We start from the raw sequence: 25866 nt of genomic DNA on the forward strand, positions 1-25866 counted from the left end.
ACAGGAAGCCCTACGGTAACTAAAGGTACTTTAAAAATCTGTGCAATGCAATTATTAGTCCATAAAGAACATAAAGTGATGGTGGTGGGGGGGTTGGGTCAGCTAAATATATCTGAATATCAGTCAAAATTTATTTAGGTAATTTTGTTCTAAAAGTAAAAATCTTAAACAGCTTTATCATTACACACAGAGTGATTTATTTCCTCAAATTATTTTTATAATCAATTATTCAAACCTGAAACCATTCATATATAGAAGCTTGCTGTTCTAAATGAAAATATTAATGGAAAGTTAGGTGAAAGAAGAAAAGTGGCACAAAAATGAAGTGCGAAGGAAGCATTGGATGGATTGTGGTGCAAAACACGAGTGTTTATAAGGTGTAGGCTCGGTTGGTGCTTCAATCCCCTCCAATCACAGACATATCCAGCATACTGGCTACATGTCATTTTGTTTTCATGATGCGCTAAAACCTGAAAAAAAAAAGTACTGGAACGCTGCTTTGAATGTGCAGTTCGTTCAGTTCTCTTCAGTGGCAGTTCTAGAAAAGTTCATGGAATGTCCAGGCACTGAGGAGTGGCCAAAAACGGTGCAAAAAATAAGTTCAGAGTGATCACAATGAACTGACTGCGTGCTCCTGAGGTGGTGAATTACAACCCACAAGGAGTGGCCATTGATTGACTTAGGGGGGGTTGTGGCCCCTCTGGACCCCTTCTAGCTCTACCCTTGATTCTATTTCAGAAGCAAGGATACTTTGCAATTTATTTGAAATGAATGTCTCATGGTCTGAGAAATGAATTGAGAGGCACCAACATTCCCACTATCACTGCTTCATGGAGCCATATGTTTTATAAAAGAGCACCTCAGTGGAGCTAAAGGCTGATCTTCTCCATGCTACGTTGCACTGCTGCAGTAACTTATTTAACACAGGTCCATCCAGAACTAAGGAATAAATACAATCCGAGGACTTAGATATCTGTCTAAAATATTTAGTTTTTACTCATTTTTTTGTGGTATGCTTAGCGGTGAATCTGGGATTTTCATTATCTGTAACTACTGTATAATCATCCAAATTCGTTCGAATCAACATTCTGTATGGATCAATTAGTTTCATTCATTAAATAATGTGTTTCATTTGCCTAATAGTATGTAGTGCTCCAATTTTCATAAACCTAAAAGTAATCAGAGATAAATGCTTCCAGCAAATCAGTCTGTATGTGATGATTTTTTTTTAACACCAGTTTCAATTCACCGGAATTAAAAGCATAAGAATGACTGAATTCATTCAGATTTTTGATAAACGTGTATGTCTTTTAATAAACCTGCAGAGAGATTTTGCTCTTTGATTTTTTTTTTCTTAAAGATACACTAAAACCTCCCATGCAAACCATAAGCTAAATGTTGCTATAATCTTAATCCTGCCAGTTTGCAGTCCACTGCCTGGATCCTGGCAGCATTGACACCTTTTTTTTTTTTTGGTCATTTAAATACTTAACTTGAAGCTTTGCAGCTGAGCAGAGTTCCTATTCCAGTAATGCAGCTGCACAGCTCATTCAAGCCTGAAACTTTGTACCTCGCTGAGCGTGTTTTTATCTCGATTCCCCTTCGCGAACCACTGTCGTTCGTTTGTTTGTTTGTTTTTTTGTTTGAGAAAGCTTGCCAACAGCCTAAATGACTATTGAGTGAAGGTGTCTGAAACACATGATGACATCCATGGGGATAGGGGGGTGCAAATGGTTCCCATCCAGACGCAGGTACCTAAGAGGGCAGAACGAAGTGAATCAGTTTTTGACTCGTCGGTTCCTGTTCACTGCGAGTTACAGTTACACATATTCATACCTTAGTCGGGGCACCAGACTGTCGTCGTTGTGGTCGGTCGACATGCTAAATGGGCAGATCTCAGTGCCGTTGATGCCTGTTCAGAAAAAAAAGTACAGATTTCAGATAAAAAAGGTAATTTATTGTCATAAAACTTCACATTTTTAAGGACTAGTAAATGGTGCTGCTTTGTTTTCTTTCCTAACTCGTTTGCCGTCTCTCAATATGTGTACTTGTGCGTTCTCATGTGCTTGTGAAACGTCATCAACCTCAGCCCTAGTACTGTTCCAATTCACAAGAAGACGGAGAACGGACAAAGTCCCCGCATGTTTTTCTCACCCCTCCCTCTTTACCCAGTATTCATCAGAAAAGACTTGTCCGTTCTCTGGCTTGACAGCTGTCCCAGCATGCGCTGCGGCAGCAGCAGCTTCCAGGTTATCGCTCACAGAGCTCAGAGTATTATGTTAAATGTTCTCTTTTCTGTTGCTGTTGTTCTATAAAAGTACTTTTTAAAATCATTTGAGGTGAGAACATTATACTTTTAAGCATCACTATATGGTCCATTCACTGATTTAGTGCATAGTTTAAAAAAAAGTTCCAAAGCTAAGAGGACCGCGGCAACCAGCGGGCCTCCGAGGCTAACCGCAGCCCGTCTGCAGCAGCCCTCTCTCTGCATAGCCGTGTGTGAAGGACCGCTGGATCTGATGGTGATTTTTGTATTATTTGGCAAAATTTTTATTTGATTTGTGTTTATTTGACTATGTTCATTATTATTCCCCCACAAAATGAAAAAGGTAAGAATTTATTATTATCTAGAGACTATTAATAACAGGAGGTGAAATGCAGCTTCAGATTAGCTGAGCATCTGATGACTTCACGACTACGCTTCTCTTCCTATTGACTCATATTTATGCTGTGTGCTCCCATTCCTGTGTCCCGACTTTACTCTGTTCTTTTCAAGAAAGTACTTGTCGAGGACACGAGTCTGTACTCTCCTTCTTGTGAATTGCGAAACGACCTTCGATACGCCCCACAGAGATTTGCCCTTTGACCTTTATCAGTTTCTTTTATTTTTGTGGGCTGAATTCAGAAGTTCCCACAGCTGATATTGAAGATGTCAAACAGATGCTTACTCTCAATGCTGTTGTGGTTGAGATGCAGGTGCTCTAGGCGATTATTGAAGAGAGGGACCACTGTCAGCTGGTTGTGAGCCAGCTGCAGGTCCAGCAGGCTGCTCATGTTGAACACAGCTTTGGGAACCCCTTTATCACTCAGCTGGTTGTAGTTTAGCCTCACAAATGCCAGATGGGTGAAGCCTTTGAAGTAGTCCCTGAAAACGCAAAGCAAAAAAAACACCCAACACGGTGGCATTCTAAGGTAAAAGCCTCCCATAGACATAAAAACAGGTTAAAAGCTTTATTTTTTTCCTGAAAATCCAGATTTGTGATGCTGTGAAACAAAACTCTGTAGGTATAAAGGTTTGAGCAGCTTTAAAAATTATGTTTTTTATTAATAATTCATTATTTTGCAGCTTTTGTTAAATAAAGAAAAGACAGAATCCTTTTATTGTGACTCTAAAAATACAAACGCAACCCTTGTCTTAATCTGTATGCTTAAACTGGTCTGAAAGAGAGGAATAAAACTGTCCAAACAGAGGAGAGAGTGTTTTGGTGTACACAGAAATCCGGGTTTTGCTAACAACAAATCCACTTGATAAATAAATATATATGTACTCTTTATCAGACGATAATTTAGAATATTTATATTTAAAAAAAAAAAATCTTAAGTCTTAAAATCTGTGTTTTTTCTTTATTATCTTATGCAGGCCAGTTAGTTATACGTCAGCCTGAACACCTAAATTCAGCCAATCATATATCAACGGTCATCTGTCAATCAAATTTTTTCAGTCATAGCATCTTGATTCAAATGTTGCAGCTAATATACGCAACGGTTGCAATAAGAATCATTTCCTTTCCCATTGAGTTCCGTCCCAGTGTTCACGGGGATGGACGTCTGTGTCTTCAGCAGGCGTAGAGCTAACAGAACTGGCAGCGTTGCGAGGCAAGGGCTCAAACATGTACGGCTGTAAGCCTTCTACACCAAACCAAGCTTCTGCCGCCCTGGCGTCCTCTTCCACAACATCTTCATCCCCGCTTTCCTCCTCTAAATAAAAAATGGATGACGGAGGAGACTCATCCACGACCTCTGACACAAAACTCTCCTCCTCTTGCATGTTTCCTCTGTCCATAGCGTTCCTTGACAGAGTCGTTTCTAAGTCACCAATTTAGTGCTACTTGGTCCCAATGGAATTTCACATTGGGAACCTACTAGCACTAAGTTGCTAACTGGTTAGATAGATGCTTAAGAGAAACCACCCACAATCAAACTTGCTTGCCAACCTTCCGCCACAAGAATCACGGCCTCTTGATAAATGACCAATCAAGCACCACTCGCGAGAATTCAGAAATGCCACGGTTGGAACGGCCGATTCCCTACGCCTTTAAAAGTTGTTGTTTGCATTATTTATACAAGCTTACTTTCAAAAAGATTTTTCACTATGTCAGACTCACCACAGTGTTATGCAGAGAAATACCTCCCCTCCTACACATTAATGACAAAAGGGATTGATATATGAATGAAAAAGGGAACTTTTAAATATATTGTTAATGTTGCCAAATTTCTTATGCATGGCCTTAAATTTAGAGTTTTGGTGGACAGATAAATGCAGAGAAGTTTCCTGCCTGTAGAGAATTTCCTCCCCTGTCGCAGGAGCATGCATCGCCCTAAACTCTTGCATATTGATGAGAAAACAGATTGAAATATGGACAAAAAGGGAACTTTTAAATATATATTCTTAATGAAATTATCTAGAATGGTGTTGATAGCAAAAGCGGCAAATGCCATCCACTGAGCAGAGAATTTATTCATCAGACACTGACTGTAGCACATCGACTAAGACGTGTCTCCATACTCCAAAATCTTATTTATTCGAATGTATCTGTCCAACAAAACTGAATTTTACGACACCCATGCATAAGAAATATAAAAAACGTTAAGAAGAAGTTCCCTTTTCGTTCATATTTTAATCCGTTTTCTCATCAGTGTGCAAGAGGGGAAGTAATTCTCGGCAAGAAGCTATTTCTCTGCATAACACCTGGTAAGTGAACATGGGGATGAGCACATAGGACGGCCTTACGTAAATGTATCAACGGAATGATTGACAATTAGGAGGACCACTAATTTTTATGATCCATCCGGAAAAAGAACATCCTCCACTATACCTTTAACTGGTATTAATTATTAAAGTCCTTATTTCCAGGGAGCTCAAAAATTCAACAAGAAAATGTTCTCTTCTGGTCTAAGATTTAGAGAGCTAACATATTTAATTCATGAGTGTTTATTTCCATTATTGTTATGAGCAAAGAACGCCATTTTTGCTTGTAAAAAAAAAGGCAATCTAGAAGAGAAAATTTGAAAAACTACTTGATAAAATAAATTTTTTTTAATGGAGCCTAGGCGGAAGTTCAACTAGGGAAACTGATTGCTCTCCTTCATCCACCTACGACACAGCCAATTTTGTGAACCACACCTCCACGAAAGCCAATCAGCATCCAAAGTTCATGTTAAAAGGCCTCCAATCCGCAACTTGTCTGCTCCTGCGTGCAGGCAGTAGTTGCGCAGTGTGACTTCATTCAGATAACACTGTTTCAACCCACCTCCAGCCCCTCCTCCACCATCATAGCTAAAACTTCATCAGAGCGTCATTCCTCAAGGACTCTTACTGCATGCTGCGTCTCATTTTAACAGGTCCGGCAGAAGACTGCCATGTTGAGCCTGGTTCTGTTTAATGCTTGCTCATCATGGACAGGATCTCTCAACCTGTGTTATCCAAACTGGACTTCCATCTTCCAGGTCCCTGAGTGAAGATCTAGTATCAGCTCAAGCAGTCCACTGGATCTCCCCATAAAGCTCAGCAGACCGTCTCTCTAACCAGCATTCTACAGACTGACCAACTTCATCTATCTCCATTCCAACACCAGTTTCAGGCCTGGGGGGGAAACAGCCCTATTCTTTGCTCTTGTTCATGCATATCTATCAAAAGTCATTGCTATGTTTCCTGCCGAGGTCTGAGCGCCAAAGACTAAATAATTGTATCAGTAAATTTCTTCTAATTGTCTTTTTTCTTCGTGTAAGTAACTTTGATGTGTTCTTACATTTTTCCCCTTTTCATATTTTTATATTTGAAATGTTATTTTTTTACAAAACTGGTTTAAAATGTAATTTTTCCAGATTTCTCTTCTTGAAAATTAGTTTTAAAAACTGCATTCTTTTGAGTTTTACAGATCACATTCTTTTCAGTTCAAGCCCAATACTAACACTACGGAAGAGGATTAGGGCCACTGAGAAAAAACAACAGATTTTTAAATATTATTTCAGTTTTTTCTCACAATTTTTACTTTAAATCTCCGAATTTTGGATCTTAATGTAGATGGGCACCCTGAGTTGTTTGGGAGGGCCATTAACACATTGGTGGGAAATGATGGAATTAGGCGACTTTTTACGTGCCCAAGGGGTCCCAGTTGATGCTGTTTCATTAATGGAAGAGCAGATGGTTAAATAAAACAAGAGAGCTAGTTTGGTCTGTAAAACCGACATGGCTAAGGATTGATGCTAACATTTTTGTTAGCTGTTAGAATTCAGTCAGAATTCAGAGATTGAAGTCAGACTTCTGATTTTTTCTCAAATTATACTGAAATAAAACTTAAAAATCAGTTATCTTTTTTTTTTTTTTCCAGTGGCCCTAATCCTCTTCCATACAACACTCCCTCTTGACCAAGAGAAATGTATCTTTGCTTCTCGCTCTAATGAAAGTTGCCCGTAGAAGTAGAGAATGTGATCTGGAATTTAAAAGAATGTAGTTTGTAAAACTCAATCTGAAGGAGAGAAGTTTGAAAATATAAAATTTAAATAAATAAAATTTGGAAAAAAAAATAAACAAATTAGAAAATAAAATCTAAAAAAAATTTTTTTTAAATGTTTTTTTTGTGTTTTTAAGTTTGTTTCTGAATTGCATCTTTTTCTTTTTACATTTCGATTTACACAAAATCTTATCTTTAACCAGAACAATGGAACAAAATCCCCTATATAGTGAATTTTGTGTGTGTATCCACTTCTGAATCGAGTGTGTCAGCAGTGTGTACTTGCTCTGGTATATCATCTATTCTGTTCTTGTCCAGGAACAGCTGATGGAGGCTGTGAGGGATGCCGGCGGGCATCTTCCTCAGAGTGTTGTGAGCCAGGTTGAGCTGCATGAGGCTCTGCAGGTCCTTCAGTGTGTTCTTTCCCAGATCGCTGTCGCTTAACTGATCAAGAACATGCCAAACACCAATCATTTACTCCGGTAATGACAACACAGTTCACTCTTATGCCTGGATGGTGTTCGATGTGGCTCACCTGGTTGTAGTGCAGGTCGAGCAGGGTCAGGTTGTGCAGCTTGCTGAAGGCCCCTGCAGGGATCTTAGAAATGCGATTCCTGTCCAGGCGAAGTTGTTCCAGACTTGATGGGAGGCCTGATGGGACTTCATTTAGCTTGTTTCTTTGTGCATAGAAATACAGCAGACCTGGGATCTTCTTAAAGACCTGCTTAGACACAGACATGGGGCTTAACTATTGAAACCTTTTCTGAATTAAATTGGCTTCAATAAACAAAACCTTTCTAACCTGTTTGTCTATTTTCTGAATATGGTTGTTTGCCAGATTGATCCAGCGGAGCTCTGTGGCATTGTTGAAAGCCTCTGCAGTGAGTTCAGAGATGTAGTTGTTCTGTAGGTACAGGTAATGAGTTCTGAATGGGATGACAGGGACCACACGGAGGTTTCGGTTCTCACAGTATAGAGAATTTGGGTAGCTAGGATGGCACAAACACTCCCGAGGGCAGTCAGAGTAGGGGGACGGAGGGCCGAGGATGGGTGGGGGGTAATCAGTGGGCTCCTGGGGTTCAGGCTCGGCTGGAATCACACGCTTGGGAACAAAAGGTTTCTTCGTTGGAGGTGGACCTTTGGATGGCTTTCTTGGACGAACTCTCTGGGCAAAAACTGCTCCCATCAAGAGGAACAGGAGCAATGAGGAGACAACTCCAACGCCAGCCTTCATCGTCCTTCGAAACAAAAATGATAGAAAAATAAAGAGTTTTCAAGCAAAATGTCCAACAATGCATCAAGCAAGACCTAAAAAACGTCAATTTCGTTCTGCCTATTAGAGACAACTCGAAAAAGTCTTCATACTCTGACTTTTTCCTCACATTTTTAAAATAAAACAAAGGTGGCTTAGAAATGACTTCTATAAGTTAAGCCAGGCATACACCGTGCGTCTTTTTCAGTTGTTGCATCCAGCTACTGTTCACACTGTACGACAGTGTGAGTTCTAAGATCACAACATATGTTTTCACACTGCGTGACCCAGCGCTCTGATGTGATCTACTGCTCACACTCTACGTCAAAAAACCACGTCGGAGTCAGCTCCGCAGTGAGATGGTGCTACATGGGCCCGTCTATCCGGAAGCAAAATGAGTCGAAGAGGAATATGAAACTCACTAAAGTGAAACACGCTGCCTTGGCTATTTGTGCAATTTTGTGTGCTGAAAACCCTAATAAGAAAAGGAGATGTTGTATTTGGACAAAGACATGGCTGAGCAAACGTGGCTACTACGGTCTGCCAATTTTACAGAAAGAACTCCATTTCACTCATTGCATCCACACCATGCTTCTGGGTTTTCATCTGAGAGGAAGAAGAAGAATCCTTGTTTGCCCACTGAGCGATTTGCCCATGGGTTAGGGTTACATGTTAGATTTTTTTCCTCCTGATCGAGAGGTGGTCATGAGAGGCTGATGGTCCCTCGTTACACCCTGTATGCTACACAAGGCACGATCAAGCTGAAAGTCGGCCCGATCAAAAAATTCTCACACGATGGGAAGTCGGTCCGAAAAGGGCAAAAATCCTACATCTGTCTTATTAAATCATTGATAAACAGGAAGTAATTGCATGCTATGAAAGATGTGAACAGTATCCCCAACCGTAGCCCAGCCTGGTCATTGCCAAACCTATAGAAGCATAAAATCAATTGAGTCGAATTAGTCTGACAATATGAGAAAGAATTAAAGATATCGAAAAAAGAGTTTTTCATTATTTCTGTTGTACAGGATGGATATCTTGCTTCTAATCTCAATTTCCAGCCATTGAACTGTGAGCTTAAACTCAAATATTCTATTATACATTATTGCAGCTGATATAAAAATATTCTATCTTATCTTTATTCTAAATGTAAAAGAGCAATGGCTGAAGCCTGAAACCTTTAGACAATGATTTTCTTTATTTTGCAAAACTATTATTATTATTATTCTTTACTGGAAGGATGAGTTAGACCCTTAACTGCTCCTCTTGCACAGTCACCATGAAGTAGTGTTGCTGGTATTTATAAAAAAAAATCTATCCTTTTTTGCCTAAACTTTATATACAAATAGATATTAATATCCCTGGAGTTACGGGTGATCTCATGCATCAAAACTAATTTAATTGCGGGCAAGCTGTGCCAGATGAGAGAAGAACTATTTGTTTATCAGCACAGTTTGACGTGCAGAGCTCTGAGTCGGGCAGTTTTCCTTCCACTGAATGTGAACGACTTATGAAATCCTGCAGAGACTCTTAGAAGCTGCAAAGGCAAAACAGCCAGGATATGTAATGGCATATGGAGTAAATGCTGTTCAATTGCTAAAAAAAAAAGCATGCTTGGTTAATGAAGACAAATATTTTGTAATTGCGAATAATATAAAAAGTAATTCAAAAATTTGAAAAACAGCCAAATAAAAAATAACTAGTAACTTTGCTATTTTCTTAGATTACATTTTTTTAATTTGTGTTATATTTTCCACCATAAAAAGTCAAAAGTTATTTGTTTTCCATTTATTTTACTTTTCAAGTATTTGGTCTTTTTTCAAATATTATTTTTGAACATGCAATAATTCTAAATTCTGTGTTTCAGATTATGTTTTATGCATTGTTTCACAAATGTTTTCCACATCACATTGTCTGAAGACGGATTTCTTTTGGTCAGCATGGACATTAGAAAAAGACGTGAAAAAATAATGCAATTTGTTAAACTAAATCTGAAAAAGGGACATTTGAACAAATAACATTAAGAGCAATTTAAAAAAAATGAATAACTGAAAAAAAATAAAATTTGAGCAAACAGCAAAGTTACTCTCAAAGCCATTTTCTTTAGAGGTTTTCAAAGTTTTATTTCTGATTTTTATTTTTTTATTTCCACTGACATGTGTTCCTTTCTTGCAACAATGTTGGAACAAAATTGTCCCCATACAGATAGAGATAGGTTGAGCCCCACTCCCACTCTGGGTCCCTGAGTAAGACCCACACTGCTCCCTGGGCAAAATGGAAGCACTCTTGAATAAAGAGAATTAATTTCACTGCTCTGTACTTGTGGCAGTGTAATGAAAACAAGGATATATGATTTATTTCTGTGTCCTGGTTTGTCAGAACAGAAAAGACTTCCTGTTTGGCTCATATGTTAATTTACTATTTTCGTTGTGATTGAATAAATTGCTGCATGTCTTTATTCAAGCCACCTGTTGCAGTAAATGATGTCACTGTCTACTTCTGTGCTGAGATTATTGGTCCCAAATGATTCTGAGCTCATTGTTTGAGTATTTCTTGTTTGCAAGAGAAACTCCGTTTTTTTTCCATTGGAAGGTTAAAAAGCACATTATGAGTAAATATTTCTGTTTTATGCATTCCTTTTTTTTATCAAGAGACAGTAGCACATGATATAAAGTTGGAAAATGAATTCTAAAAATAAAGTTTTCTAACTTTTTTATCCTACTTTTCTCGTCTACATTTTGTCTCTGTTTTCTCTGATAGTATTTGTTTTGAGTTTGGATTTAAAGCTTTTTATTCTGTTCTTGCAGAAAGAAGATCACAGTCATACCTTTCTCTTTTTTTATTATCGATATCAGCTTTGAAGCATGTCATAAATCCTTGGAAAGAAGAATTTTCTTTCTTTCGCTTGGATTCCTTTTTTGCCGGCAGGGTTTAAAGTCTTTAGTAAAACCAGCCAGGTTCTCTGTCTGCTTTATGCAACTGCTGTATTTTCCACATGGACACATCTTCCTTCTCCCATCGGCTTTGTTCTTCAGGCATCATCAAATCTCTTTGCTCAAACACTTTGTTGTTTAAGTTCTCTGACAGAGGACACTGATTGGTAAAAACATTTCTAAATCTCTTCCTCACAATATAGGATTTTAAATAATATATTATATATGTATATATTACTTTATAAATGTCCATAGCTACATATTTGCCGTCTATTCTCCAGGTGCACAGTTTTTATATCATTAAAACACTTTACATTACAGTATTTTATTGTTTATCTTTTAACTCTTTACTATTATGTTATTCTGATAGATTTTTCTAAGGTCCATATCATCTGACCATTTTTTTCTATAATATTTTTGCTGCTTTAAACACCAGAAATTCCCCTTTGTGGGACAATAAAGGGACTTCCTATTCTATTCTATTCTATTCTATTCTATTCTTTAAAAAATGCATTTACTGTTTTGTCCTTCAGTGCAAATAATATGACATCAAAACCAGAGCAAAGTAGATTCTGATGATGGTATTGTTAAAAAATGCCCAAGATTGGGCAGCTTGTATGAAGGAATCCTAGCTGCAGATTCCTCTTAGGCACACCCAGTTTTATTCTCACAAGGAGAAAATGGAGGGAGGGGGAACTTTTTTAAATTTTTAGAAAAAAAATTCTCAGTGGTTAGAAACCAGCTCAGCCATGTCAAAAGTGCAGGAGGAACACAATTATTTACAGCATTCGGTCTTTCAAGGGATTTAGCTGTATAGAATGGGTGTGCACACATCCTCTAAACCAGCAAACAGCCCTGATAAGCAAAGGCCTGCTGGAAGCAATCACCACTAATTTTGCTGAACAAATGACTGAGGCATCAGTGGTTCCTGAATGCTTTGTAAATTGGCCTAGATTGTTAAACTTGATGTCATAGAGGGGAGGAGCCAAAGGGAGACGCCTAATTCCATAGGAGCAATGGCAGATGACTTTAGTACAGAGATGTTATCTTATGGCCTGCACGATCAGAGGGGAATACTGCTGAAGCAGAATAACACTAACCTCCTTCACAAGGAGGGTAAACTAGAAAAACAGCAAAATGTCAGCTGGCTGTTCAAAAAGAGATTTTTAATTTTTAAATTTTAAGGCAGGCGGGTAATTTGTACAGAATCAGTTCGGGAAAGCATAGTGTCCAGGCTACCGTCACTGGGTCGGGTTTGGTTGCTCAGTCCCTCACAGGCTCCCTGCCCCCGTCCGCCAGGGTTCCTGGACCAGCCCGGAGCTGACAGCCCTGTTCGAGTGCCCGGTGTGTTTCGACTACGTGCTGCACTCTAGTTGACAATTTTGAAATTCCCCCCTGACATTTTTAAGGTATGAAAAGTAGGACATGTGCGGGAAAAAGGGGACGTCTGGTCACCCTACCATATCAACAATCTTGATGTTTCAGTGAGTGAGTGCTTGTTGCTATGATGCATCTTTGCTCAGCAGCTTCGCTCGTTGTAAACCAACCAATCAGCGCACAGCTCATCTAAATATTCATGAGCATACCATAAAGGGAAGAAAACCTGTTGTTTCATTCTAGGGCTTTTAACCAGGCTTGCATTATGGCTCATAGAACAGCAAATATGCCATTTTCAGCCCAATCAATGTTATACACCCCATTCAGAGACCTTAAGGACCAGCACCAAATACCATATAGAATCAATTTATGACGCCTTTAAAGGAATAGTACACCCAAAACATGATTAGCCTTCATTTTCTACTCACCCCCATGCTGAACAACACTCTGGAGTACTTTTTTGATATCTCAAATGCATCTGGAGATCTGGGAGGCTTCTTGCTGTCTGCTGACATTCAAATAATGGAGGTCTATGGTGCCCGAGGCAGAAAGGTCCATAAAAGTCCACAAAAAACGTGTCAATATTCCTCCATACTGCTCGTCCAATGTATTCCAAGTGTCCTGAGTGGGTAGCATCCAGAATTTACTCGAAACGAAGTCATTTAGAATGTTTTTAGAGCATAAACAGTAGTGTATAGGATTTCCTGAAAGCGTGCATACGCGCGTTCACGACACTACGGAAGCCGGCCAACCAAACCAGATGAAAGTGCGCATTCAGCGTCTGCTCTGCCAATAATGCAAGCGTAGAAGAAGAAATGTGCTGTTTACCTGTGCAAAGAAAGAAACAACGAAAGAAAAATGTCTGAGGACTTCAGTGTTGAGGAAGAGCATGAGTTCTTTGCCGAGCTGAATGCGCTGGTTTGGTCTGCCGGCTTCCGTAGCATCGTGAACTCGCAGGTGCGCGCTTTCAGGAAATCCTATACACCACTGTTTATGCTCTAAAAACATTCTAAATGTCTTCGTTTCGAGTAAATTATGGACGCTACCCACTCAGGACACTTGGAATACATTGGACGAGCAGTATGGAGGAATATTGACACGTTTTTGTGGACTTTTATGGACCTTTCTGTCTCGGGCACAATAGACCTCCATTATTTGAATGTCAGCAGACAGCAAGAAGCCTCCCAGATCTCCAGATGCATTTGAAATATCAAAAAAGTACTCCAGAGTGTTGTTCAGCATGGGGGTGAGTAGAAAATGGAGGCTAATCATGTTTTGGGTGTACTATTCCTTTAAGGGTAGGCTTAAAACTTTCCTGTCTGATAAAGCTTATAGTTAGAGTGGCTCAGATTATCTCTATAGTTATGCTGCTATAGGGTTAGACTTCTGGAGGACATAGGGACCCCTTTTTCACCATTCTGCTTAATTCTGTCTCTATTCTCCCACTGTTAGTTCAATCTTTAACGTTATGCTCGCTCTGCTTTTTCTCAGAGAAATATCAGCTGTGCTGCTTCCATCAACACCTTTGTTTATAGATGTTTGAGATCACCCTGTTTTTCCAGTTTAGTCCTGTTTCTCTGACTGTGACTGGCTGGGTGTGCTCTCTTCATCCTCTGATATGGGAGCTGACTCAGAGCTTGTTTGCCTGGCTGTGTGTTTCCTGGAGGGGGCCGCCTTTTACAGCTGCTTTTCTTATCTCTGCTTCTGTCTCCTTGAACCCAAGTCGGCATCAGCAGATGGCCGCTCACACTGAGCCTGGTTCTGCTGGAGGTTTCTTCCTGTTAAAGAGGAGTTTTTCCTCTCCACTGTCGCTACAAGCATGCTTAGTGTGAGAGATGGCATTCGAGTCAATGAGTCGATGCAATCAATTGGTTTTCTTTAGATAGAAAACTTTGAATCATTTGACTGTATGATCTAGTCAACTGTAAAGTGTGAATTGGCACTATATGAATAAACTGAATTGAATTGAATGTCATCTCAAGGCACTTCACAATTCACCGGATCATACAGTAAATGTCCATCCTGACCAAAATAAAATGGGTTTTACCACCTTACTCCAGAGAAAGCATGCCGCTAAAAGTGAAGAGAATGTGATTTATAAAATGCAATTTGAAAAGAATGCAATTCGTAAAAATCAATCTGAAATACGACAAAAATAAAAATCTGTACAAAAAATAAAAATCATTTAGAAAAAGAACTGACATATTTTTAATACTAAAAAACTATTAAAAATCTGAAATAAAAATTCTAGCTACACTCATAACCTTTTATCGATATGAAGTTTTTTTTTTTATTTTGTTTTGTGGATTGCATTTTTTATAATCTTCATTTACAAAACAATTTCAACAACATTCAATCCATACTACTTCTCATTGTTGCTCAAGTAAATTGAGCATTTCTTTTACAAATCAAGGTCCGAGTATATCGAACAGAGCAAGGACACAGAATATAAGCTGTTTCATGACCAGCTTAATGCAGCCATCATTTAGAAAGCTATGCGATCGGTTGATGTTTGTCCAATGGTGCTCTTCTGGGTGCCACCCACTAAACCAATGGTGCCCCGACTATTGAGCCACATTTCCCACATTAAAAAGAAGAAGAAAGAGGAAAAACTAGAAGGGAAGAAAGAGAACTACGAGAGGGTAAGTGAATTATGAGGCCAGTACCTGGCAGAAAGAGAAGACCATAAATAACTCTGAGCAATAGAGAGAGGCTAGACTACAGAAATAACACCAAAATATGTAAATGATCTGGAGAAAAATGAAAAGAAACCATAAAAGACAAACTATTGGATGGCAAAGCAAGTTCCCAACAAAAGCAAAAAGAGTGACACATCACACAAACACTCTGATCCAGCGCCTCTGCCTGAAATAACAGATCAGAAGTTTCCTGTTATCCTTACCATTGCCTTTCCCTTTCAAAGCTTCACAGCCCTTTAGTTTAAAACCCATACCAGCTTTCTCTCTTCTTTTTCAGCGATTATGTGTTGAGAGGTCTGGGTGTCAGAGCTTGTCAAGCTTGATTTATGGCAATGTTATGTGTCACCTAAATAAATTCATCTCACAAAGGAACACAAGATTATTATGGAAATATGTTCTAGGGAAAAATCTATTAAGCATTAGTAATATGGCAAGCCAAATTTATATTTTTTGTCAGTATTTTTCTGGTCAGATCTTGTAAGTCGTGGTTTTTTTCTTAGGTTTGCCATACTCTGTTATTTTTGCCATTTGGAGTCTGCCAAATTAGTTCAGTTTGTTTACATGTTGCCGGGTGTTTTTCTAGTTTATTTCCTTGCATTTGTTTTTTATTATTATTTTAGTTAATTTTGTGTATTTTAAATGTTTTGGGATAGGAGCTCTTATTCTAAATTCAGACCGAATGCGACAGATGCAGCAGAATCAGCTAGTTTACATGCAAAGTCAATGGTTGACGTGCATCAAAGCGAGGCAAAAGGTCCTGCAGTGCGACTCAAGAAGCTGGAACAGTGCGTCTTGACGCGTCGAAGCATCTGAAATAAAAAAATTGAACTTTTGCAACACATCAACCAATGCTATGATCACTCCTCTGAAACAGTTTATTAACGCCTAAATCTACTTAAAATGTGGAAACCTGCTGGAAAAATATGTTCACTTTTATTATTCTGGTTTGGATTACGTACGTGAAAAATGCCTCCGAGCCACAGCGAACATTAGTGAAAAACCCCGATAAGGTGACTGGGCCAGAGGCTGCCGTTGAGGAGGCTTTCCAGTGACAGAGCACTGCCGGTGTACGGGGGTCTGAGCGGCTCTGACAGAGAAGTAATATTTATTAAATACTGCCTTGATATTTAAGGCAGGATGGTAATCTTGATGAACTGACTGCACAGAACATGTTTTCAGGTAGACTTTCTCACTTAGAACATAATAAAACTACCTTTTACACACCTATAGCAGCAAAATATATCAAAGACGCTGTCTGCCTTTGGACGGAGGAGCATCAGAAGCATCTGGATGCACTTTATTGGATGCACTTTACTGGACGCGCTTCAGGAGCGTCAAAGATGCACTTGAGGCGCATCAGACCTTAACTTGTGCACAAGTGTCAAAAGTGAAGAAGCAGGACTTTTCTGCTAGTTCCAGCACTAGCGGTCTGAACGTAGCATTAGGATCTTTAGTATGTATTTCTCTGTCCTTTCTTTATCATTTTGCCCTCACGCAATGTAATCTAATAGTTAGTGCATTTTACAGAACTCTGGCTTAATCCGAATATCTGAAATCAGAAAGGACACTTAAGCGACATAAGAAGTCAGTCTGCAGTTTCCATATTAAGGGCTCCAAGTAGTGCTTTACGTAAGAAAGGAGGTAGGAGGAGTATGCTTCCTTACGCTAATGCAGTTAGCATTGGGCCCTCCTGTTGCTTCTACTCTACAACAGGAGCAACATTGCCACTCTCCGTCCTTGTCAATAACAACTCCAAATTTCTATTCCCCTCCATTCTGCTTGTTTCTGGCCAGATCTCTTAGGTATACTCTCTTTGGGCTTCAAGGAACTTGCAGTGCAGCTCTGCAGTGTTTAGGGCTGGTTATCCTCCTGCAGCAGTGTGTTGCAGTGAGCTCTTTGCAGGTATAATGCAGATATTTTTGATATATGCCCATTTTTGAAGCGTGGTCTGCGCTATGTTATTCCACGCCACAACGCAAAAAGGTCGAAATAGCTTTGGGTCTAGAAACGGCCGAGGCGGTGAGGAAGTGGGGGCAAGTTTGTGAGACAATGGAGGGACATGAGGGCCAAAAAGAGCGGCGATCCAGGTGAAAAAAGGGTCCCAACGTTCTCGCACACCTCCCTCTTCTAGCTGGTCCATCTTCATGAGTCGTTTTCCACAATGGCGGTCATACAAACGCAACAAGCCGGTAACGTACCAAACAGGAAATACACATAGGTTAGAGTGGATGTAGATTTTGGAAAGGTGCACCAGGGTGTCTGTGGAGGGGGTGGGGACTCATTTGCATTTACTGCGACAGACACTCACACAACATGGTTTCTGAGCATAAATCAGCCTCTAAGAAGGATGTAGTAGATGTTGGTTTTCACGGACTGATGGAGGCGGCCTTGGATGGAACTGACATCTGGATAAAAGCTGTCTGGATTTAGACGCAGCATTCAAGCACCTTTCCTATCCTGTATAGTGTTGGTATTGTTAACCCCGCAAAAGGTTAAACATTAAGTCAGTTGCCTGTATCCTCGTTCATCTACCTAATTATTTCCATTAAATTCTAAAAGCTTACCTTACACCTTCTGAGCATTTGTCTGTGCCTTGGCCCAGGACCACAGAACATCCCTGTTTTATCTTTAAGTATTTTTTTGTGGAACCGAATGACTTCTAGAATTAACTGTGGTCCGGTCCTCTGGCGACACTTCCCGAGTCAGCAGTTTTTAAAACCAACCGGGATGTTTACTTCCTCAACGATCAGACTTTGAAATGAGGGTCCCCAATTATCCAATTGGACATCCCGTTCCACTTGGTGGAAACTGCAGCTGGGGTCCATCTTTGCTGGTGAAGTGGCTGCATTCCACTCTTCGAAGAAGCCTTGAGGTAAAAGCACAGCGTTGGCTGTTCCTGATAGTGCAGGTTGTTTTTAAATGGATGAGAAGAGTGCAATCCCATCAACTGAAATAGCACCAGATTCGTCTTGGTTAAGCATTTTTTACTCAGAATTTGAATCTCCAAGAATTTTTTGATGCGATACAAATCTCAATACATTTTATCCCAACAATATAGGATTATCATTCTACCAAAAAGGCACATGCGCATAAGTACTCCTTTGAGCAGCTTTACACTTTCTATATAAATAAACTAAATTGAACTGAACTTGACACATTACCAAGGTAACCAGTGTAACTGTGTACCCATTTTCAGATTACGTTGGAGCAGAAACTACGGGGCTGTTTGTTCCGGAACGTTTTTTGTAGATGTCCTGTAACCCTTTTTAACGGAGACCCTACATTCATCAAAATCCAGTATTTATCCAGACCATGTTATATCGAATGATGACTCTGCTTACCAACTTCCAACTCTTGAAGAGCCTGAGGTTGCTTTGCCTCAAGAGGCTGCACTCTTGGTGTTATAAGCTCATTTGTTTGTTTGTGCACCCTTTATATTCACGTCGATGAAACAGCAGTGCCTGCTGTTCTTTGTTATTTTTCTCCTTGTGCTAACTTTGATCTTTCTCATGTTTCTTGATTCTAGACTTAAAACAAACTATTTCATTGATTAAAACAACTAAACCTATAGTATAATAATCCTCTATACTTTCCCTTTAAATATGCATACTTCTGTGTTTTATTCTGTTGTATTTCTCTGCCCTGCTGTTGTAGAAACAGACTCCCAGGATGATATGTTGTATTTATTCTTTTTTCCCCCTATATTCTTATCATACTCTCTCTATTCTAAGTTCTGCCTCACATCTCTCCCTTTCTTTTTATCCCTTCTGTCTTTTGCTTCTGTTGCTTCAGTTTCTCTGTTCATTGCATTTAAGATAATCTAAAACAAAGGGATACTATAGTAAGTTTTATTATGTATAACAAAATTTACTGAGTGGCAATAAGTCTGTGAATAAAATCTAATAATTACTATAATATTGGTCAGATCTGGTAATGCTCAAAATCTCTTGCAACTTGAATATGTATTTAAGTTTGAGAACTGGCTCAGTACTGATACCAATTAAAGATCTCACATAAAATACTCTTTATCCGTGCAGAATTACTTTTTTTCTTTGCTTGTATTTTTTAAAGATTACTAGGTGTTAGAAAATTGCTAATTTAATTCTTGGGTTACACCTATCACAGTATTTGATAAAAGCTTTTGTTGCAGCAGTCCTTAATAATTAGCTTTTTACCAAACCCTTGTTTGGCTTTGGCCAAGCAGTAACAGTAACAATAACTCAGTCCAGACTCTAGACCAGTACTTTGCTAAAACACAGGAGCTTTGCAGCAGAGACAGGTCCTTCACAGCCAAAAGTAATTATTTAACTTTGCTATATGGCAACATATGTCACCAAATGGCACATTTATAGGGATGCTGTAAATATTTGGCTGTTGAATCAAACGAGTTGTGCATAATTTATAAATCTTTAAAAAATTTATCTAAAACAGATTCTTAATGTAATTTGCAAAAAATTAAAGAAATAGAAGCAGATTCTTTTTCTGTTGCAGACTTGTTGTTTGGTCGACGTCAGGTTCAGTATGTTTGCAGTTTTTTGGGTCTGACAGGAGGCTAGATTGATTTTTGTTTAGTTTTGTACATTCTTTCCACGCTGCAAAGACTGTTTATTTTATTCTACCTAGCACAAATAATCAACACTAAATGTGTTTTCGAAGAAAAAAAAGAAAAAGAAAAATGAACAGCATTCCAAAGACATTTCCAGAATAGTTTCCTCTCAGTTTTATAACGGCTTTAGGTTCACACCCACCCAGGAGCTGCATCCAGCTGATGAGCTATAGCAGTGGAGCAAATTGCTGCTTTTGTAACAAAACCAACTTCAATTTGAAAATAAAAAAGCAAAAAATCTTTATTTTACATTTACTCTGAGTGCACTGCTGCTCTGCTTACCGACTGATGGATAAGAAGCCAGACTGATGGTGAGTGTGTGGCAGTTTTAGAGTGTCCCTGCAGCTTGTTGGAGGACAGAGTACCACTTTACATGTTAGAGTGTTTCTATAGAAACCTGCTCAGCTGTTTCTGTAACAGGATTCAGTCCACAGACTTTAACCTCAGTCCCTCTGCCTGCTTCTGCAGCCACATGAGAACTCCTGACTGCTTTCTCACTGCTGCCATTTGTGCTGATGATCAATCTTCTTTAAAAAAAAGTCCTCAAGTAGACATAACAAATAAACTTTCTTACCTGTTTCTGGGACCTGCCCTCTTTTGTCAAGTCAAAAGTTAGAGTCTTTACTCCTCTCTGCTCTTCACACTCCTTTGCTTCCCCTCCCTCCTCTCTCTCTCTTCCTCTTTTCCCTCCCTCTTTCTCTCCTTCTTACTGGACAGGCCTGCCTTTTGGGGTTTTTTTCTCCCTAGCTTCTTCTGTTCAGAGGGTCATAGTGATCCCCCCCTTTAGCTCGGCTTCGGTCCAGAAAGACTTAAATTTAATTTCTTCTGGAAAACTGCAAGCTCGTTCATGTGACAGAAATCAGACACTATTGGTCTTAATTGTGTTTTGCCTCCCCAAAGAATGGATGAATATGTCCCACATGACACAAAGTAAACCAGATAGAGCATAGATGTGTTTGCAAATTTATCTCACTGCTAAAGTTGCAATGAATGCTGTAAACAGTGAAGCTCTGTTTAGGAAAGGCTGACTGTGGATACATCATCCACCCACTTTAGATTGTTAGCATGACAACACTCCACTGATTCAAACCTGCCTCTGATGTTTTGGCATCCTTTCAGTTTCCATTCGATTCCCAGAGCTTTTCATCCAAGAAAACAGATTACTGAAGTCAGGCAGAGGAGGCAACACAGCAATGCGCATTTGGAGGTAGCTAAAGATGATGAAAATATCATATTTTGGGATCAAATTCCAAAAATTGTCCCTTTCTGCATCTTTCCTCGCTTTCATTACTCCTCCCCACAGGGCTTCAGCCACTTGGTCTGATATACAACCCTAAGACAGGACTACTATCAGGTCCAGATTAGAAGAAATCTAAGAAAAGAAAATACACATCGACAATAAGCTCACAGGAAATGTTTTACGTAATCAATGTGTCCCTTTCTGGGTAAGCCTTCTTGTCTAATCTCCTAGAATCGAACAGGCAGGAGAAAAGCCTACTGACTTCCATGATTACAAGTTGTGACCTCATGTCTGACAAAGAAGATATATAACAATGCATCTTTTGTCAAAATAATGCATGCCACACCATGTACTATAAGTTAAAGGATGTGAATTGATTTAACTAACTGATTGCATTGCCTAACATTAGCAGATTTCTTTTGTAGGAAGAAGCAGAAATGGGAAACAACAGGAGATGGTCTTTTTTTCCCAGTGGCAAAACAGGGGTGGTTGCTTTTGGCAGCAGCTCTTACAGCCCCGTGCTCAACAGGGGCTCAAGCGAAGTACCTCAATTGTAGCTCCTACCTCCTGTTCTTTCACCTTTCATTGGGTTGTCACAGAAAAGAAAAACAAAAATAAAGCTTTCCCAAATGAAACAAGCTGCTGAAGCTCTCTGTTATAAAACCCAAAACATGTCAAGGTCTGAACATGAGCATGTGTCACACAATTCAATTCAGTTTATTTATATAGCGCCAATTCAAAACACAAGTAATCTCAAGGCACCTTGCAGAGAAAATTCTTGCAGATTCATCAATCAGATTGGTTCAAAGTTTTCTATCTAAGGAGACATGACATAAATGGGACAGATGGTCCCAGTATTCAGGCGAGCCAGACAGTAGGAAGCATCAAAACGTTTAATGACAAAATAAATACAACAGAAGCGGAAAGCAGGCTGCTGTGGATTAGCAGACCTGCAGTGATTGCAGGGGAATCACTAACACCCAATCACTTACACTCTGGAGGGAGAAACACAGGAAAGTGACCATGATCATACGAGGGGAGTTCATTATCTGTGTGAGTAACTTACCTGGCTTAACAGTTCAGTTCATCCTCTCTGAGGATATGGTTAGTCACAGTCAGAGAAACAGTACTACACTTAAAAACAGGCCAAGCTCCAACATCTCAAAACAAAGGCATTGATGGCGGCAGCACAGCTAATATTTCCCTCCATGATGGTGTCACAGCCAAACAGGAATAGACCAGATGAAGCTACTATGGTGAGAAAAAGCAGAGAGAGCAGAACATTAGAGATTGAACTAACAAATAACAAAGAATGGGGGAATAGAGAAAGAATATAGCAGAATCGTGAAAAGGGGTCCCTATGTCCTCCAACAACCAAAGACTATAGTAGCATAACTTTAGAGGTAGCTCAGGGTAATCTGTACCACTCTAACAGTAGAGGAGCCTGTGGATTGAGAAGGTTTGGTGTTTGTCTCCTCTCTTCTGAGCGTGTCCCGGCTCTTCTCCACTGAGCCCTCAGGATTTTGGCTTGGCGTGCTGGGAGAGCTTGGGTTTTGTCCCTTCTCTGCTGAGCCTTCTGGTTTTGGCTCTGAGTGCGGGGGAAGCCAGTTTCATGGTACCTTGTCTTGTCTCTGTTCCTCTCTTTCACTGTTTTTCACTGTCTCCTTCTGCGTGTGTCTGTCTGAGCTCGCTGCTAGACTCGTAGTACTGTGAACCTGCATTAACACTCTATGGAATCCTGGAACCCTGGATCTGTCTGTTCCTGTTTGGGTCGGAACCCCTGGTCCGAACAGGACTGACCCAAGGTCAGTCCTGTTCCTGACCTGAATCTGATTCTTGCCAGCTCACTGAGGTTGCTGCATCGGGGACACCCTGGGCAGCCTTGCGCCGCAGCTCGTTTGGCAGTCTATCGGCTGGATCCTGCTTTCCTTAGAGAGGATGGACTGAACTGTTAAACCAGAGTGTCATTGATTGGGTGGTGCCCCGCCTCCCCCATGCAACAACTGCAGGTCTGCTGGTCCACAGCAGCCAGTGTTCAGGCTTCTGTCTTGTTACTGTCCTTTATTTGTCATTAAACTTTTTGAAACTTAAGACTGTCTGACTCACCTTGAATATTGGGTCCATCTGTCTCATTTCTTGACACGTTGGCTGTCTGATACTTAGGTGGTACTGCATGTAGCTTTAATAATAATAGAACTTTATTGATCTCGCACTGGAGAAATTTACCTCTGCGTTTAACGCATCCCCTTGGGAAGCAGTGAGCTGCCATTGTGTGGCGCCCTGCGAGCAGAGTGGGGTTAATAGTCTTGCTCAGGAACCCAGAGTGGAGGCTGTGGGGATTGAACCAGGTACCTGCAACCTTCTCATAGCACAAGCACACTGCTCTAACCACTAGGCAAAAAGCTTGCGCCAAGTCTTTTTATGTCAACTCATCGTTCTGAGTCTACATAAAGGTCATATTAAGGCCAAAAAAGGAATATCAATACACAATAAGGATGGACACTTGGAGTATATAGCCTTATTTTAACATATTAAACAGAATTATTGTCTTTTTGGTATGGGCATAAAAGGGTAATATGTGTCTTTAAAGTTGATAAAGTCTAATGTTAATAAAGTAAGGTCCATCAGTTTTTATATTTCCTGTCTTTGTGTATTTTATCCTTTAGATTCCAAACATAAAAAATAGGCTATTAAAGATGTACAGTTGTTGGTGTTGCATCTCACCAACCATTTCAAACAAATAAAGTAACTCAATCACAAATTTTTAAACATTTACATTTAACAAAATGCAAATTTCCACCTGCTGGAGTTCATTTGGATGTGTTTCCATGCTTTTCCTCTTTTGGCACAGCTAGAGCATCCACTGCAGGCATTTCCCCAAGGTGTTGCTTGTTGTTCCTCAGCATGTAAGTAATCTCAGTTCTATTAACATTTGGTTTAACATGGTTAGAAATATTGTGTTTTTTGTGTATACAATTAGCTCTAAACCCTTTTATAAGGGTTTTGATTCTTACTAAAACGTTAAGTAGCTATCATATGAAAATTTGTTTCATTCATGTAGAGACTTACTGGCATGATCTGTGGAATGTGATTACTTTGCATGCAGCATTTAGTATTTGGAAAGACATGATCTGTCTGTGGTGTCCTTACTGAGTTCTGGATTTAACCTCTTAATTCCAGGCAAGGACGAGATCTTATCTACATGCTGAAAGCTGCTTAAACTCCAGGAGACCCTAAAGCAGCTGTACCTCACAATGCTATTACATTACATAGCTGTTTTCCAAGCAGATGGAAAAAGCAAGCCCAAAATGACTCGTCTGTTTAATCATCCAGGAACTTTCCAAGAACAATCTGTTCAGTTGTCTTCTGACTGATTAGGATTATTAAAGTCTTATTTTTAAATGAGATACATGAGACAAATGTTCCCATGGGATCAAGAAGAGGAATATTATTACTGTTGACATTCCATTTTATTTGCTGTGATAACGAAAAGAATCCAGCACCCTTTAAGAGCATTTCACACGCACACACAAACGTGGTGAAAGTAAAAAAAAAGATGTAATATTATAATATATTAATATAAAACTTTGTATTTACCATATTGATATTCAATTGCAAAATATAAAACTGCATATATGTATTATATGCAATAGGACTTCTGTTTAAGTTGTTATGAATCTGAATAAATATGTGTAACTGAAAGATCATTATAAAATGTCATTATATTAATTTAGTCATTAATTCGGACAGCAGCTGACTGAACTATGGTCTGACCCAACATGGCCATCCTATAGGTATGTAAGCCAAGTTGGTGGCAGCGTTCAGTGGGGCATCTACCTATTAATGTCTATGCGGCAAACTATCTCCACACAAAGAAAGCGTTTCAGATCACTAGGGGGAGATAATCAATCAATCAATCAATCAATCAATCAATCAATTTCTTGTCAACTACAATTTACATTGTAATCGAGATTTCAATTTCAGTACAAACTGTTCATCACAGACATCATACACATTGGGGTGGGGGTGGGGGGCTGACAGGGGGAACGATTTACTGAGGTCATGCGTTCCCCAGTACGCTACCTTTGGTGCGTTCTTATGGGCCTCTCCGTGAGGCGGTTCCCTATAGCGTTGCCATATCTGACCAGACCCTCAGTAAAGGAGTAAACAGGATGTGCAGAGAAATTAAGGCTGTTTATCAATCTATCGAGTGTTGATTGTTGTTCTTGCCAAGCACGTTCTTGACAAGAACACAGGAACTCAGACTGCTTTAAAATAGATCCACATTTACCTAATTTGAGTCACAAAGAGATAAATTCTTACACTAATGCAAAGGTTGGGCCAAATTTGCGATTAGGTCATGGGAAGGGAAGGAGCTGGATATAAACATCATCAAGATGATTACTCTGCTTAAAAGTCACTGAGTGATATTGGATATGAAAAAGGCCTTAAGGGAAAATAAAGATATGTCACTTGAACTTTACACAAAAGCACAACAGAACTACAGAAATAAACAGAGTGTACTCAAACATCTCAAATGACATTTGGCAATATAACAGAGCTTGATCTGAGATTCACTGGCAAAAGTGTTTGGTTTTGTGTTTATGTCTTGCTTGACATCTATGTCTGAACCACATTCCAGCCAATAAAGTCATATTTTTTTTTAAACCAAATACTTCAAACGTCAGGGACATAAATAGAAAATACATTTTTCATATGTTTTTACATGTTTAAATGTTTTTAAAATGTGAAATCTAAGGTAGTCAGATACAGGATGGAAACATTTTAATGACGGAAATTAAGTAAAAGAATGACAAAAATGGAGGATGAGAAAATGTATTAAAGTGTTTGTACAGTCAGGTCACGAATAAAACATACAATTTTAGAAAAAAATGAACAAAATGAAGGTATCATAGAGTTACAGCATGAATGATAACCTGGCTCTTATTTATTAACTCAATCTTACTTTTCTTTTTTTTTTGCTTTTTTTTACAGCACTAGTGGCTTGTTTTTTTGCAATGTAGG

At 39.4% G+C, this 25866-nt stretch overlaps 1 protein-coding gene across 1 annotated transcript; it reads right to left on the bottom strand.

The window, feature by feature from the left end:
• Window positions 1–455: 455 nt before the first annotated feature.
• On the bottom strand, window positions 456–20309 carry LOC119791817 (proline/arginine-rich end leucine-rich repeat protein). The gene is made up of 7 exons (XM_038298137.1): window positions 20176–20309; window positions 7537–7972; window positions 7270–7455; window positions 7021–7178; window positions 2949–3145; window positions 1837–1912; window positions 456–1755 (listed from the first exon to the last, which is right to left on the bottom strand). The coding sequence occupies exons 2-7, from the start codon at window positions 7966–7968 to the stop codon at window positions 1665–1667; spliced, it is 1140 nt and encodes a 379-aa protein (XP_038154065.1). The 5' UTR covers window positions 7969–7972; window positions 20176–20309; the 3' UTR covers window positions 456–1664.
• Window positions 20310–25866: the final 5557 nt, after the last annotated feature.

The sequence above is a fragment of the Cyprinodon tularosa genome, unplaced genomic scaffold, assembly GCF_016077235.1.
Source record: "Cyprinodon tularosa strain WSP-4 unplaced genomic scaffold, ASM1607723v1 ctg40, whole genome shotgun sequence".
Taxonomy (NCBI): domain Eukaryota; kingdom Metazoa; phylum Chordata; class Actinopteri; order Cyprinodontiformes; family Cyprinodontidae; genus Cyprinodon; species Cyprinodon tularosa.